This window comes from Lacerta agilis, chromosome 2 (assembly GCF_009819535.1).
Source record: "Lacerta agilis isolate rLacAgi1 chromosome 2, rLacAgi1.pri, whole genome shotgun sequence".
In the NCBI taxonomy this organism is placed as follows: Eukaryota; Metazoa; Chordata; class Lepidosauria; order Squamata; family Lacertidae; genus Lacerta; species Lacerta agilis.
Window position 1 is genome coordinate 32,426,773 of NC_046313.1, and position 17,658 is coordinate 32,444,430.

A 17,658-nucleotide genomic window follows, 5' to 3' on the forward strand; every position below is an offset into this window, starting at 1 on the left:
ACACCCTTCTACACACACACACACACACACACACACACACACACACACACTTCCATTGTGTTGTTTCACAATGGACTGTTGTTGTTGTTGGGAATGCAATGAAAGCCCAGGAAATTACCTCCCAAAGGGCAGCTGTTGGTAGAAAGAAAACCACAGGGTTGCAGAGCTTTGTTGTTCATGAATTGAAGCATAGCAGGCTGACATTACAATCCATCCCCCAAAAGAGATATTGTAGTAAATGGCCTATATAAAAACTTGTTCTGTGATGCTCAGGTCAGCCCTTACCTCATGTCTGATATGAACAGCGTGGCATCTTCTGCAGGTATGATGAATAAGTGTGTGTTGATTGCAAGTTATGCTGTGGGGGGTCCAGAGGCATGTAGATTTTGCAGTCACAGAATAAGGCAGCTTTTGTTGAATCTATGTTCATGCGGTTACAGAATAATAAGTATTGTTTGACTGCCCCACAGCCTGGGAATATAAGGCAGAAGCCAATACCTAGAGATTATAACTTCCAGAAAGCCATGAGTGGAGAAGCTCAAGTAGCCTTCACTCAGTGGAGAACAGACAGAGATACATATTTTTGTAAGATTACGTGCTTTGTAATGAGAGAATACCCATGAAAGTATCGTTAGGCAGTACTACACACCTGGAAGCCACTTCGGAGTTCAAAACTAGCAGAATTGAAATTTCCATCTCTCTTTCACTGGCAGCTTCATACTCTAGCTGTGCCACCAACCGTGTGTGACAAATGGTCATTTTGGCTCTCTGTGCTATGAATTGGTGTCAAATTTACCTTGCGTTAGAGCCTGCTGCTATGCTTTCATATTGCAGGACCTTAAAAAAAGATGACAGTGACAAGGATCTGCCTGAATCTCTTCCTCTTGGTGCTAGGTAGGATGAACTTCCTTTTCTTTTACGCTGCATACACTTGGGGCAGTATTCTGTTTCTGTGTCCCACCAGCACAAGGATTTCCACTTGCACAACAGGACTTTCTCCCCTCTCCCCAGCCCACCCTCCCCAAATTGGCTTCGGGTGGTTGGAGGAAAGCCCTAGAACAGATTTAGGGGGTAGGTGGGGGAAGGCGATGAGGAGAAGCAGAAATCCTTACTGTGATGGAACATTCACTTATTACAACGCTGGATGCGACCCATATAGTCTGATGGGTAGGTGCCCGCTCTTGGTCCCACTAATGTAATGCGGAAGCAGTTTTCAGTTGTTAGAGGGTAAAGCTTTATTCAGAGAGAGAGAGAGAGAGAGAGAGAGAGAGAGAGAGAGAGAGAGAGAGAGAGAGAGAAGGGCAACAGCAATGTTCTAGGAAACAGCTTTTCCTATATGCAAGCAAAATAAAATGTGAGGAAATGGCAAATATGCACCTAAACTCATACATATATAGGGAATCATCATTTACCCTTTCAATGGGTAGAAGAGGTAGGGAGGGACCTGTTCAAATGAATTTTTAAAAGCACACATTCCTCATGTAACACTAAGGATGAGGGAGAAATTTGATTCAGTTTGCATTTGAGCTTCCCAAAACAATACGCAGTGCAAAACTCAAACGTTTGTCAAAATGTGCACTCCTCCAAATTTTGCAGTTCAGTTCTCTGGGCAAGTAACGTGTGCAAAAATGAAGGTATTTGGGTACAGTCTAAATGAAAATGCATTTATTAGTGAAAATAACATACAAAAATGTATATTAGGGAAACTGCTTGCAAAAATGTGCATATTAGGATAATTTTCATGACGACTTTTTTTTTAAAAAGCAAACTGATAGGGAAATGGGGAAAACCGAAATTATGATTGCAAAAAATGGAGAGAAATGGACACTTACTCATCTCTGTGTAGCACACAATACATCTTAAACACAAGGCGTCAGATGGAAAAGAGGGATTATTAGAGGGCAGGGGAGGTCTTCCTCAAAATTTCTCATCTTCCTCTTTTTTGAAAGCATTAACCCCATAGCTTGTTTTTTTCCAGCATGATGCAGATGGCTGGTGCCATTGCATGTCCATACCATTGCATGTCCATACCATTGCAGCTTTTAATCTAATATGCTGCTGAGCCTCTGAAGGGTGAGGAGACTGTGGCCCTTCAGATACGGTTGCCATATGTCCAGAATTTCCTGGACAAACCCGGAATACTACAGTTGAAAGCAGTGTCCGGGAGGAAATAGGCTTAAATGTCTGCAGTGTCATTTTTGCTGATTTCCCTCAAAAATAGCTGAACAACTTCTGTCTGGATTTTCACTTTTTGAAACACGGCAACCCTGCTTCAGGGTTTGTTGGACTCCGGTTTCCATCAGCCCCAGCCAGCATGGTCAGTGGTCTTGGACTCAGGGAGCAGGATGCATATTAAAAACAATACACATTTAATTTGTTTTTTTTATAACTGTGTAACTACATTGTTATAAACAGCCCTGGGATATTATGGTAAAACGTGAATAAGAAATCCTACATGGTATTTTTTATTTGGATTATTGTAAATTGTTTTAATTGTAAAAAATAAAATGATTTAAAAAGAAAGAAAGAAATCCTACAAATACATATATGAATAGCCCTCGCAGAGCAAAATAGTTCTGTTGCCTAATAGTTGTGAGTGGGATAATTTGCTGCAAATATCTTCCGTATTTCCAACATAAAAGAATCAATGTTTGATTTGAGATGGAGTGTATTATATGAACGGCTCTGAAACAGAGTACTTGTGTATTTTGATTTTATAGCAGCCTTACCTCAGATGACTTGGCAAGATTCTATCAACTTCTTGGAAGTGAAGTTATTAGAGTCACTGCTGAATACATATTCCCCATCCCTGATGCCCAGAAATGGAACTGGCCCCCTTGTGGTGGATGTCAACATACAGATGTCTAATGTGCTTCATGTGGTAGGTATAACAACTTATACCACGCTTACAAACTGACATTCTGCCTGCAAACAAGGATTATACTAAAAATATATATGTTCAAGATAATGTTCAAAATAATGTATGTTCAAATCACCCTGAGACCCATGGGTATAGGGTAAGGGGTATGGGGTATATGGGTATATGGGTAAGGGGATGCGGGTGGTGCTGTGGTCTAAACCACTGAGCCTCTTGGGCTTGCCGATCAGAAGGTTGGCAGTTCGAATCCCCGCAACGGGGTGAGCTCCTGTTGCTCTGTCCCAGCTCCTGCCAACCTAGCAGTTCGAAAGCACACCAGTGCAAGTAGATAAATAGGTACCGCTGTGGCGGGAAGGTAAACGGCGTTTCCATGCGCTCTGGTTTCTGTCACGGTGTTCTTTTGCTCCAGAAGTGGTTTAGTCATGCTGGCTGCATGAGCCAGAAAGCTGTCTGTGGACCAACGCCGGCTCCCTCGGCCTGAAAGTGAGATGAGCGCTGCAATCCCATAGTCACCTTTGACTGGACTTAACCTATAGCGCAGTATAATAGTAATAATGATGATGATGAAACTGATTATAGATGTCTCCCAAGCTAGAGCTGTTATATGGAAGTGACAACAGAGTTTGTTGGCCAACATAAAAAGGCAGATATTTTGGAACCATGTTTTCTTGAAAATTCTTGTATGAACTTTACAGCGTGTGTGTGTGTTTGACCTTGAATTCTTTATCCACCAGGACATCATGCAATACACTATCTCATCCGTCCTTGTGCTCTATCAGGTAATGCTTAGTCTTTCTTACCAAAGAACTGGGAAGTAATAGGAGATAGAGCAGTCCTGAAGGCAGGCTCCACTCCCCACATTGTCTGCTCATGCTTCCTGGTCAAATAATTAGCTTGATCATGTCCATGGGATGCTGAAGTGATACAGTTGGTGAGAGAAGCAGATTTTAGAATTGAAAGGGTGGGTGAGTGGGGAGGAGGATACAGTCAAGATTAACATTTCCTTTCACTGAAATCCTCAGTCATGGTATGCTGAACAGCTGGCCTGGAATGAGACAAAGTTCCCTTTCACCACCATCACTGTGCCCTGGGGTTCAGTGTGGACTCCTTCCCTCACAGTTAAAGAATCGTAAGTAGCCTTGAAAAATGTACACATGTACCATACCACATATGTCCCAAGGGTTTTTCCAGTCTCTGACCCTGGAAAAAGGCACAGGACAGGGGTAGGGACCCTGAAGCCCTCCTCCAGGTATGGTTGGACTGCAGCTCCCATCAGCCCCAGCCAGCATGACTAATATTCTGGAATGCTGGGAACTGGAGTCCAGCAACATCTGGAGGGGCCCAGAGTCCTCATCACTGAAAGAGGGAATAGGAATAGGAAAATGTGATAACAGCATCCAACACTGTATCAGACCCAAGGTCCCTGGGATGTTGCATATAGGGCCAGATGATGACAACCATCCCATTGCTTCCCACCTGCAACCCGTGGCATCAAGTCCCCAGAGGTACGCTCCTTTGAAATTTAACCACCTGCCATGAATTTGTCCAATCCTTTTGTAAAGCACCCATCTCCTTGAAGGCAGAAACCTATACAGCCTTGCACACAGAATAATCTGACAGGGCGCTGTACCGTCTCCCTCTTGGCCAATGCAATAACTGATAGGAGTAATTCTCCATAAACACAGAAGAGTGTAACATACCGGCGGATGGGAAACTTTAGCTAAGCATAAATTCCTTTTCTGGATTTCATTCCTCCCCATTTTCATACAGCATTGTGTATCTTCATATTACGATGTGCGAAGACAGGACAGGGTCTGTTATTAAACCTTGAGTGAGGAGCTGGTCTAGTAACACAAAGCTGACCTTTTCATAGGAAGCTCAACCGCAGAGTGGTTGCCTCCCTTCGTCCAGCTCTTCCTGTACCACCACCCCTGCTCATTTTTCTTATCCACCTGCCCAGGTGACCCAAACACTCACCTTGTGGGCGAGTTCCTAGTAGATGCCATTCTACATGACAAAACAGCATCAGATGCATGCTGCAGCGAGCAAGGAAGGCCTGAGGACTCTCCTCTGCTGTCCCCGTTGTCTTACAGCTCCTTTTGCTTACCGAAGGTTTGAAGTGACATGGAAGACAGAGTCGCCTCCCGTAGTGCTTCACAGTGACGGGAAAGTGGAGTTTGCGCTCTCTCTGCGCATCGACAGCAACTGCAACTTTGATCTCTTATACTACCCACGAGACAGCACTCGCTGCACTCTGAGTTTCTCCTCTCTAGCCAACACGGGTAAGTGAGATGCCTGCTTAGGCTGGGCAATGCAAATGTCAGAATCTGGTAAATGTAGTGCAGAAGGAAATAGTCTGGCAAGACTGCTGATTGAAAGGGTAAATAGAAAAGGTTGATTACTCATGGCAAACAAACCTATTCTAGGTATAGTTGTTGCAAGATGGAGCCAAGAAGTCAACAGAAGACCATGCTCATTCTGACTGAGCTAGGAGAAGTAGCAGGAAGGAAGCCTGAAAGGAAGTGATCTACTTTAGGAAGTAGTTACTAAAAGTGAAGGAATCAGTGAGGAGAAAAGACAAGTTGCCTGTCTGTCCCCTGCCCCACCCCTCCGTTCAGTTCAGGTGGGGTGACTTTGTCTGGGAGTCCACTGGGGGACCAATGGGTCACTACACCTCTCTCAATGGCTGCCTGTGTGGAGTCGTGGCATCTAATCCATGTTGGGGGGCAACTCCCTAGCACAAGATTGACCCCACCAGGTTCCTAACAGGTAGAAGGCAGGCTGTCTGATGCAGGATACATGCCCTATGCCTTAGCCAAACCTACTCTTTCCTGGAATCAATAAAGCTGTGGCCTAATTCAACCCAATACCAGTCTCCTTTGTCATTCTTGTTGCCTTCCCTTCACCTGCCGCAGTCATTATGCGCCTGTGCCGGCAATTACCAAATCAAATAAGAGTCCTGTATGCCGACCCTCAGGTGTCCCCATGATTCAGGGAGTTCCCTGATTTAGAGAAGCCGTCCCAGTTTCTGATTTGATCCCGGAATATCCCAGTTTTCCTTAGGATGTCCCTATTTTCATTGGAGAAATGCTGGAGGGTATGGAGTTATCTGACCCCCCGAGCTGTCTGAAGGCAATCCTGTACAGGGAAGTTTAAAAAATAAAATGTTTAATGTTTTTTTTAGATTTTTATGCCTGTTGGAAGCTGCCTAGAGTGCTGGGGCAACCCAATAAAATGTGTGGGGTATAAATACCAGTAGTAAAATTATCATTATGGAATGGGACATCCCTATTTTCATCAGAGAAATGTTGGAGGGTATGCCCATGTGAGGTTTGCCTTAAGGGGAACATGTCTTGGAGTAGCCTGACTTTATGGTCCTTGAGGCTCCCTTCTGTTGAAGGGAGCATAGATGATCGATTGGACTCCTAAAATCTCTCTTATACTTCCATTGCATATCCAAACAACTTGTGTGTGTATAACTCTTTCAAGTCAATGAGCTGGAATTCAACGTCTCCATTCAAAACCAGATTCTGAATTTAAAGCGTGAATACCTTGTCACGGACGTGAAAGTCAGCAGCCTGAAGAATTTGCCACAGCCTTGCTTTGTAGTGATGGTAAGGAGATGAAATTGGACTGTAACTTTTGGGAGAAGCCATGCAAGGGGCTTCTCTGCTGGGTCCTGCCCTCTCATCTGATTGGGCCGCATGGGAATGTCACAATGCAGGACCTCCCTGCACCATGTGCCTTCAGCTCTGCTGGTGAAGGCAAAGAAGGCAAGTGAGACAGAGTAAACTACTTGGGAGAGGAGCTGCAGGGAATGCTCTTCTTGGAAATGTGAACTCTACTTGTGGCAGGGAACCTATGCTATTGGACTCTGACTCCCATCAGCCTCAGACAGCAAGGCCAATCAGTGGTCAGAGATGATGGGCGTTTTAGTCCAGTAACACCTGGAGAGACACAGGTTCCACACCCTGGATTTAAGGAGCATCTTTAGTTTGCTGCTGCAACATGGTTTTTATGTAGCATTTCAGAGGATTTAAAGCACTCTGCGTACATTTTCTGTAATCCTTACAACAACCTTGTAAGGTAGGACTAGATCAGGGATGGAGAGCCTGAAGCCCTCCAGGTGTTGTTGGACTTCAGCCACCTTGGTCAATGGTCAGGGATGATGGGAATTGTATTTGAGCAGCATCTGGTGAGAAAAAGTTCACAGGGAGGAGGTTTCCAGGGCCCTCAAAGTCCGCTTTTAACGTCAAAAATGTTCACTTAAGAAGATTCATTGCACCTTTGGGCGAATGTCTGCTTTTAGGTAACTTTGCTTCTTTCTACATTAATGGCCAGAAGGGCGTGAATGACCAACTTGGGCAAGCGGCTTTTAAAATTTTGCTTGACTTTGCCAGTTCCACATTAGATGCCGTTGTACTTGACAATACAGTAGTATTCCACAGCAGTGGAATGTGCCAAAGCTTGTGTTCTTCTTTTGGTATTTACTTATTAGAGGGAGGTTGATTAAGTAAGTAAGTAAGTAAATAAATAATAATAAAAAAATGTATCCAGCCACTTTGCCAACCAATGCTAATGTTTTGTGAAATGCTGAAAGGCTCAAATGCTCGTTCCTTTCACCCACAAACCCTGGCCTCTCTTCTAGGTGAACTTAGAAAACACAGGAATGCGAGTCGTCCTCTCTGTAATTGTGCCAAGCCTGGCACTCGTGGTAGCTGATCTCTGTGGCTTCCTTATCCCACTCAAAGACAGGCTGGCATACATGATCACCTTGCTGTTGGCTTACCTGGTGTTCCACTCCTCGCTTGTTGGCTCCTTACCAGGCTCTTCTTCCTGCAACCCACTGCTCAGTAAGTTGTAGCCCAAAATGGCAGCCCTTGGCGCATTTCCCTTGACTTCTCTGTAATGTTGGTAACCAATTAGAGGGAGAAACACACATTACAGAGTGCAATTAGTGGGGGGTTAACTCCCCCCCACAAGCTGATGTACCACAATGAACATAAAAGCTGCCCCCGGCAGCTTACTGGAGATCAGCGGAGATGCAATGGACAAACGCTGTCTCTTTTTCAGCAGGCTGAGTAGCAGGATTAGGCCTTTCCCTCTCCCTAGGTGTAAAGCCAGGAGAACTTGATTTTCATCCCCTCTGTGCAGAGCCGTTTTCCCCATTGGTGTTAGTGGTTCGTTGCGCCAGGAAGCTGGCCTCTCAGGGGCGCCCTAGCGAGTGGGGGAGCTGCGTGGCTTTGCCGGCAGTCTTCCCTTTCCCTGCACGCCCGCCAGCTGCACCCCGCTAACTATATGGCTGGCAGGCATGCAGTTTTCTTCCCAAGCCCCCGCAGGAGGAGATCAATCCCTGCAGGCACACATTTTTTCACCCTAACTCATAATATCCCTCATTGTGCACTGAGGCACACAGGAATGAGCTAGAGTGCTGTGGAACAAGAGCCTAAATTTTCTTAATTAAGATTTATCAAATGGTTGGTTCTTACCGGTACATCCAACGGCAGTATCATTCTATTCACCATTTTACACATTGCATAGCTGCTTACAGAAAGGGAAGGAGGTGGGTGGGTGTGGGCGTGTCTTCCTAGATGCAAAAAATTGTAAGGCTGTCATTGTGCAGCCCTTGTGGAAGGATTTGTAGTGCCTCATCACAACTTTGCATGGAGTCAGGGCAGGAGAGAGGAGCAAAAGAGAAGGCTTCTTACATGGGCAGGGACACACACACACACACACACACACACACACACACACACACGTATCTCTTGCTTTTTAAACATGGTTGACTTTGTTGATGAATAAGAGACATTTGTTAGGATGAGTCATGAGCCATGACTCATATGCTCCTTCCCAGACCAGTTTTAATGGCTGTTACAAGACTACAAAGTGAAGGTTTCTTTCTTTTCCACATGCGTGCACATGGCCAAACTAAATATCATATTAATAGAGATAGGCAGAAGGTCGATCTGGTTCTACTGATGAATCTTTGGGTGATTTTGTGGTGTATTGACAACGAGTCTGACTCACTATTGTTTAAGAATAATAGCAACAAAATGTCACCAATACTTAAGCTGAGATTCATGTGTTGCAGGAGATCAGACTTGATGACCTGTGGGGTCCCTTCCAACACTCTAATTATATTATTCTGTTCTATGACTCCCCCACTCCCATTCTAAATGATATTGCTGAAATGAAGGAAGTTTAGGGTAACTGGGTATGGATTTTTGTATTGAAGAACCAGGAGCTCTGTTCAGTTCTGGAATTTAGAATTAAATAATTCTGAGCCCAGGAATTTGCTTCTAAGTGCACACCATTTTGCAACAGGCACTGGTTCATAGATCCTGACATTTTAATAGAATACAATATGCAAAACTAAAAGTCTGCCCGCCCCTGATGCTGAACACATCATCAATGTCCTCTTTTACAAAATATTTTTTAAAAGTGGGCCAGTGTGAGTGAGATTCAGGCCTTAGCTATTCCTACAATGGGGTGGGACACACACACACACACACACACACACACACGAGAATGATGCGTTTAACAACATGTCTGGCATACACATGGGTCAGGGATGGGGAACTTCTGGCCCTCCAGATGTTGTTAGGCTCCAACTCACAGCAGCCTCCTCCTTGAATGGCCAATGGTCAGGGAGATGGGAGTTGTAAAGCAACAGCTGGGGGAGCACAGGTTCCCCCTCTCTGGTTTAGGCTGATGGATGGTAGGAATGAGCGGTGCAAGTAAGCAACTGTCAGTTACAGGTGGAACTCGATTCCACTTATTGCTCAACTTCATCATTTTCTGATACTGCCAAAACACTTGCTCATTCCCTCTGAAACGCTATTCTTTATTGCTCCTGTTCCTGCAAGGAATGACACTATAAGGATTGCCTTCACTGTGTGCCTCTTCAAACCTGTCACTTTTTTGTTCCCTGTGCCTTGTTATCTTGTCCTTTGCAATACATTACAAAAACCCTTCCCTCGTCTTTTGAAATGACTTCATGCTTTTATTCTGCTCAATCTTTTAGCTCTGCCTTGTTTTCTTCATCCTGGCTGAAGCCTCTTGGTTAAGCCTCAGCTCACACTACTATAAAGAATTCCTTACTTTACAGCACATTTTCACTAAGGAATGTAATGCCGTCAAAAGAGTGGTCACGAAGACCAAACATCAAGGCCAAGCAGGCAGCTCCAGCCCTCCTTTCTGACAATCCAAGTAAAAATAATGTTTTGTAAAAATGATGGTTTCACTGGAAATTATGTGCATGCTTATTTTGAGTTTTTCAGTCCGTGTCTGCTTGTTTCCCTGCGGCATTCTACAGCTTTGCTAAACAATTTCTTGAAGTCAATTGTTTAGAACAATTATCCAATGGTTTGCTCAACAGCTGTGCAATTAATCTCCTCTTTTTTTTCTAAACTCCAGGTTATTACTACATCAGTCTCCTGGTATTACTATTCCTTAGCACAACTGAGACTGTTTTGGTGACAAAGTTGGTTACTGACAACAGTAATCTCTGGCTGAATTGTGGATGTCAGTGGGGAAAGGCAAAGGCTACCACTATGGTACCTAAAGACCAAAGCAATAATCCAGAACATACAAAAGATCCTGGGACAAGCGGTAGGTGCTAACGGGAAATAAAACAGAATGACATTCCCCAAGCAAGGTGACTAGTAGCAAGCCCCATTTCAGTATGCAATAGCCTTTCCCCAACATGGGGAACTCAACTCCAGCCAGTATTGCACCAGGCTGGGAAAAGCTGGTCTTGACAATACAACATCCTGATGCAGGCAAGCCTCTGGATCCACTGAAGGCTTTGTGGCAGGAAGGTAGTGCAGTGCCAAATAATGATTGAAAAGAATCAGAAGTGTAATTAATTGCTAGCAGGGCCACCCTACTTTCTTCCAAACTCTGCTATGGTGTTGCAACAGAAAGGTGGTTCTGAATATCAATAGATGGACAGCTGCATATGAGAGCCTCAACAACACACCCTTGAAGCTTTAAGGCAGAACTCTGTCCCAGTTTTGTCCTCCCTCTCGCCCAGCAAGCATCTATCCTGCAAAGAAAAGAACCCACTTAAAGTACAATACCTCCTTTAATCAGAATTTAACAAGCCCGATCATTTTCTGAATTCTGATCAGAGGCAAAATTCATTTGTTGCAGAATCTGGGCCCAAACAAACACCAGTACTTAGGAAAGGGTTTGGGTCTACACTAGAACTAAGAATGTATCGAAGGGGTTTGAATTCAAATTCATCGAACACCAGCTGTTTATTTTCTCAAAGTCCATCAGTAATACTTCAAATGTACCTTTCAACAGCATCTCGGGTTCTGCTTATTTTGTTTTCTGCGGCAATCACCCGAAAGGGTTTGCAAGTGAGATCACTTGAATTCCCCAAGTGCTTTGGTCATATGAAGCTTGCAAGCTGAGCATTCATTCAGCTTGTTTTTTTCCTTTACCTTCCAGACTGTGGGACAACTGAAGAGTCATCGCATCTCAAACAAGCTTCTGCCCATGTGGACAGGCTCTGCTTCATCATCTACTTTGTACTGGTTGTTGTGTTTCATCTCCTATTTGCAGCACTCTGGCTCTTTTGGAAATGTGAATCTGGGAAGCCTCCAGGAGAAGACTATTTAGATGGAATCAAATGGGAACAAAAATAATGTACCATCCTTAAAGCCGTGTAAAGCCTTGCTTTGTACTGAGTTGAAGTTATGCATATTTGCCGATCCTCTATCTGCATAATTTGCTTTGATCTAAAGAATTATAGAAAATGGAGTGTATTCAGCAGTCTTCCAGGAGATGCATTTTGTGCCTTCAGATCATTCTCTGAACTGATTAAATTTTTAAAAGAATACATTGAAAATGGTATTTTAGATGTGACACAAATGATTACTTCTTCCTAAAAAATGTGGGGAATTTTCCCAGTTCATTTATGTTGCAGAGCAAATGTTCTCCAGTAGATGCTTTACCCTGATATTATTTTGTGGGCAGGTGAAAACCTTTTCATTTTGTTGGAAGTCTGGGGATTAGTGGAGATATTACGTATTTTTGTTTTGTGGTACTATTTTTCTATTGTGTATAGATTAGGTTTATTTGCATTTTTGAATTATTGTCCATCATTTTATCAATAGAAATAATGAGTGATACCCAGTTGTGCCTGCCCACTTTTGCAACAGACTTCTGCTCACGCAACAGGGCTTCCTTTTTTCTTTTCTTTTCTCCACTTCTCTCCTGCAACCCCTTGCCTGTCCACCAAATATGCTTTGGAGAGTTTTGGTGGCGCTTTTTGGAGCGGGTTTAGGGGTGTGTGCAGGTCTGCAGGAGGGAAATATAGAAGGGGAAATTCATTCACCTGCAATCGATAAATATTGCACATAAACAACTACAGAGCAGTAGCCAGGCTACCCTGCTCCTAGAAAGCCCAGGTAGTTTACACTCACCTGTCTGGTAATGTATTGCTGCTACCAGCATCGTACAATTACTGAAACGTGGCTCTCCAATTACACCTAGATTAACCTTTGTGTGTACTATTCCTCTTTCCCTCGGATCTGCATTTTCCAATAAAAGGACAGTATAGAATTACTAATGCACAAAAAGAAAAGGAGTACAGGTGATGCCTTTCATTGCTGCTATGATAAAACAACCAGATGGATTAAGGGAATAACATTCAGTCTTAGTTCACCTGCTCAAAAGACAACAAAAGAGACATGACTCAGGAACTAGCTAAAACAAATACTGAGAGAAGAGTAAAGGTGCAAGGTACATGCAGGTCGAAAGCCAGAACTGTACCAAATCAAAGTTATCTGGCTCACAAATACACATTCACCACTTGCTGCGTGTGCTGCACTTGCTACAAATTGCATGTGTGAATGGGACCAGAGATCAAGCACTGCAAAAAGAACCTGCTTACCACCTCGGGCACAGTGCATTTCAGTGGAGTCTGCTCATATCTTCAGCTGTGAGTATTCAACAACGCATGACTCGAGCAGTGAGCATGCGCCATATGAACTGGCCTAACAAAGTCCAACCAGAGTCTTGCAAGAAGAAGACATGCAAATGGGAATAAATGGTAGGGGTCACTAGTAAGAAAACCAAATAGTGGAGGGGGGTAACCTACCATTAAGAAACAAATGTTGAGTTTTTAATAATATTGAAGACAGAGGCAGAAATGGGATCACACAGGAGCTGTTAAATTAAGTGTTAAATAGCTCCAGCAGCTTTCTATTTCTGTGTCTTGGTGAGGTGAGAAAAGGTTGGTTGTGTCATGGGAATTGTGAAAGTCTACGATGAGTACAAGCAGGTCATCCAGACTTCATAGCAATGCTTTGAGAATATGGCACTCTTCCTCATTCTTTCTCACAAGTTTGTTTCTAGCTCAATAGGGCAAGATAATAATTATTCTCAGATAATGCTAGAGAAACAGTCCTAAAACTTTTAAGTAAAATCACACCTCTGTTAAAAATGCCTCAAGTGTTGATACAATCTGTGCTCTTACTGCAATTTAGAGAAATCAATTGCCTGGATTGCAATTCTTTTAGAAGCAGAACATTGTGATCCAGTAGTTGAAAAGTAACAATCCAATATATCTGCAGGTCATCTTTGGAAGATGCACTACCATTACCACTGAAAAACACTCAAAAACTGCAGGGAATAGCTACGAGACCTTTCCAGCTCTTTACTGAGTGCCTTTAAGATAACCCATGTAACAGCTATTATTTCAAATCTTCAGGCACTCTGGAGTGACTGCACTGCAAGGAAGGCTTTTGAAAGGAATGGTGCTCTTGAATCTACCATTGAAAAATTACACCTTGAAGCTAGGAGGTCTAATTGAAGTGGAAATCCATAGAGATAGTTTTCGGGTCCCTTCCAACTCTACAATTCTATGATGTAGAGATCCCCAAATGGCTAACAGTGCTTTCGAGCAGTACAAGTAAATATACTATCAGATATGTCTTAAGGCATGTCTGCATACGGCTACATATGTTCTGTGCCAAGCCAGCACAAAATGCCTTTCTGCTTTCCAACTCTGGAATGCCCTCCCCAAAGTAGTACAATGCCCAGAGTCCAATGTTGCCAGGTTCAGGATAAAACGTGGTGGGGGCGGGTGGAGGGCTGGCATTTGAAAGCATTAAGCTGCCTCAATCTGCTTTTAGTTTCTCTAGTCTCTGATTGCCTCCCCATTGCTAAGTTGTTATGAAAGATGTTACAGTGTTGCTTTTATGCTAATATCTCTTTGTACACTGTCCTGGAATCCATTAGAGGAAGAGCAGCTTAGAATTTTTTTTTTAATAAATACATCCAAGTCTTACTTGTCCCTAGAGGAGAAGGGAATGAAAAAAGAGACCAAGATACACTGTCAGCACAAGATCCTCTGACACCATATCAGACCCCATGTCAGGAAAATTTCCACTGAACTTTCTGGCTCACTGATAAAATGCTGAACCAGGCATGGAAGCAGGGCCGGTGCTAGGGTTTTTTGCACCCTAGGCAAGACCACCTTCTGGCGCCCCCCGCCAAAGCCGGCTTTAGCGGGAGGTGGGGGGTGGTGGAGAGGCAAGCAGCACCTTCTCCGCTGTAGCGGAGAAGCTGCTGCTCACCCGCCCCGCCCCCCACCAAAGCCTGCTTTAGCGGGAAGTGGGGGTGGTGTAAGGGCTAGCAGCACCTTCTCTGCTACAGTGGAGAAGCTGCTGCTTGCCTGTCCCACCCCCCGCGCCTGCTTTAGCGGGAGGTGGGGTGGTGTAGGGGCTAGCAGCACCTTCTCCGCTACAGTGGAGAAGCTGCTGCTCGCCCCCCCGCCCCCCCGCCCAAGTCTGCTTTAGCGGGAGGTGGGGGTGGTGTAGGGGCTAATAGCACCTTCTCCGCTACAACGGAGAAGCTGCTGCTAGCCCCCCCCCCCCAAGCCTGGCCAGCGCCCCTTCCATTTTGGCACCCTAGGCAACTGCCTAGTTCGCCTTAATGGACACGCCGGCCCTGCATGGAAGAGATTATTTTATGAATGCAACCGTCATGAAAAAGTAGAAGGTATCCATTACCCTATTTTCTTGCCAATTATTGGCCTTTCAGGATACTTATCTACCATTTACAGGTGAAACTCGAAAAATTCATGGAAAGGTTAATTTCTTCCAGTAACTCAACTTAAAAGGTGAAACTAATACCGTATATACTTGAGTATAAGCCTAGTTTTTCAGCACACTTTTTGTGCTTTAAAAGCTGCCCTCGGCTTATACTCAAGTCAACCATTCCTTAAGAAGTGTACAAGAACGGTGGTTCTTTACTCTCCCCCCAGGCAGCTTGTTCCATTCCTGAACTGCTCACATAAATGCAAACTTTAGACCCCAGAAGGCAGAAAGCCTATCAGTTAAGGAAGTATTAAAACCCCACAGGTGCTCACTTTCCCTGGCTCCTGCTTAAACAGGACAGGATCCCAGCCTTCTCTGTATAACACAAGGGAACATTGCACTGTGGGTTAAATCACAGAGCCCTAGGGCTTGCTGATCAGAAGAATGGCGGTTCGAAACCCTGCGACGGGGTGAGCTCCACAGCAGCAAAGGAAGAAGAGGAAGGAGCAGCCCAAAGGGCTGCTTTGGGCTGCTCGTTCCTCCTCTACCACAGTGGCAAAGATGAACCGGCTTATACTTGAGTCAATAAGCTTTCCCACATTTTTGTAGGGAAATTAGGTGCCTCGGCTTATATTTGGGTCGACTTATACTCGAGTATATACGGTATATGAGATAGATTCATGACATGCAAAGCGAGATATGTCAAGCCTTTATTTGTTATAATTGTGATGATTATGGCGTACAGCTGATGAGAACCCCAAATTAACAATTTCAACTTTGGGGTTTTCATCAGCTGTATGCCATAATCATCACAATTATAACAAACAAAGACTTGACACATCACGCTTTGCATGTCATGAGTCTATCTCATATATTAAACTCCAGTAGCTAATGAAAACAATTGCTTACATAAATGGACTTTTCCACGACATTCTAATTTTCCGAGTTTCACCTGTACATATCCACTGGTAGTAATCAATAAGTGATTTCCCCCCTTTCCTTTCGGGAATAACTTCCCATACATTTCAACAGGGCATACAAGGAAAGAGAGCAAGAACCTCTAGATTAAAAAAAGAAATAAAGAAACTAGCCAGAATAACTCAACAGAGCGGACTTTGCAAGGGCTTGATTAAGCTGGGTAAGTCTGCAGATACTTGATGGCCTTTCTTGATTTTTCATTATTGGGCTGGCTGTACCAGGCAATTAGCTACCGTTTCGGTCCGACCATCTCTGTATACATTTTTAATAATTTGAGGCTTCGCTGTATTTTGTGAGTGGCAGCATCTTTCCACTTATAGCACCATGTAGCTGTCCCAAGTGCCACCTACAAGTAGATTTTTTGTTTGTGGGTAACTGTTGGTGTTTGTATGTTCCTTGTACTCCTGTTGAAATTAAATAAAAATAAATAAAAAGGAAAAGGAAAACTAGGGAGAGGTGGGTTTTAAGCTTACATAGGAATGGCCAGGGCAGTGCCTCTGAAGGAGAAACTAGCTCATCCTTAAGCTATAGGTTGCACTTGTGTGCACACTATACAGAAGGATTTAGCCCTGTGCAGACAAGAGAATTCTATATATATTACTAGTATCTTAGGAACACCTACCCACCAAGCAAGATTTCAAGCAATTATCTTGGAAGAAGTAAGAGACAACCCGTAAACCATGTTTTTAGGAATTTATAAATTTGATAAATACAAGCATAACTCATGGCCATCATACTGGGCTGAGAAAGTACTGAGACATACAGGCAGGGAGGTCATGCTGATGTGTCGAACAGTTTCTCAATCATCTCTCCCACCTGCTCCACCCTGTATTTAATGTATTTCTCGGGGTTCTTGGTAAAGGGTACATTGCCATACCTGCCAAGGGAAAAGAAAGGGGGGGGGGGAAAGGTGTGACAAGCATGGACAGGATTTTTCACTCCGCAATTCCCCTCCCCTTCTTCACCAGATGCCAGAACAACATGCAGTGGGCAGGATTCAACTAACTAGTCCCACTAATGAAAGTCTGTGCAAGAACATTTGCTGGTGCAATGGGGCTTTCAATCTTCCTCTCCCATGCGCCCCCTGAAAGTGGATCAGGGGGCAAAGGTGGCAAAACCTCCACTTGAACTGGCAGAACAATCAACACTGCATTATGTTGAATTCCCGCAATCTATTCAATGCCAGTGAAGTTATCCAATTGCTACAAGCGGTCAAAGATCTGTTATACAGCAAGACTGAAGAGAAAAAGAATTGCTGTGTTTATTCCGAGTGCTGGGAGTTTAATGTGATGCAGGCTGAGCTACAACTACATACATTTGGTGCACAAAATGCAGGCTTCTTGATCCACCTACAATCAAATGTAGCCAGCTACTTAGTTACACAGACAAAAACCCACAAAGGGGTGGCAACTATCCTAACTCTCCTCACCATCTTTCTCCCATAACAACTGCCTAGGCAAATCCTTTCTTCCAAAAATGAGGAAGGGAGTTAACCTTGCAGCCCATTGGTTTTGGAAGTGGGTGAGCCTTTGCAACTCCAACAAGTGCTCTGGGTTGCTATAGAGCCAGAAGACGTATTCTACCCATCCTTCTGCTTAGATCCCCAGATCATGCTTCATAACTTTCTTTCTAGAAGAGCTAGAGACTCCCCCCCCCCCAAAAAAGAAAAGAAAGCTCAGAGTCACTTGTTCCTGTTCAGGTGTGCCAATGTGGGCCTTCACAGGTGGCTGGCTGGCAACCTCCACCCTT

At 44.0% G+C, this 17,658-nt stretch overlaps 2 protein-coding genes across 20 annotated transcripts in view; one reads left to right on the forward strand and one right to left on the reverse strand.

Annotated features, from left to right (window-relative positions):
* The first annotated feature begins 1,088 nt into the window (after window positions 1-1,088).
* Window positions 1,089-11,716, forward strand: ZACN (zinc activated ion channel). Its single transcript, XM_033136220.1, has 10 exons — window positions 1,089-1,167; window positions 2,721-2,881; window positions 3,613-3,657; window positions 3,901-4,007; window positions 4,458-4,543; window positions 4,972-5,160; window positions 6,368-6,492; window positions 7,527-7,731; window positions 10,295-10,489; window positions 11,336-11,716. Exons 1-10 carry the CDS (start codon window positions 1,089-1,091, stop codon window positions 11,530-11,532), a joined length of 1,389 nt encoding a protein of 462 aa, XP_032992111.1. The 3' UTR covers window positions 11,533-11,716.
* Window positions 11,717-16,588: 4,872 nt separating this feature from the next.
* Window positions 16,589-17,658, reverse strand: part of EXOC7 (exocyst complex component 7) — a 33,748-nt gene continuing 32,678 nt past the window's right edge. For all 19 annotated transcript variants that reach the window (XM_033139371.1, XM_033139370.1, XM_033139381.1 and 16 more), the window contains one exon: window positions 16,589-16,786. In XM_033139371.1, coding sequence (XP_032995262.1) covers window positions 16,684-16,786 — 103 coding nt within the window. In that variant the 3' untranslated portion in view covers window positions 16,589-16,683. The remainder of the gene's footprint in view (window positions 16,787-17,658) is intronic.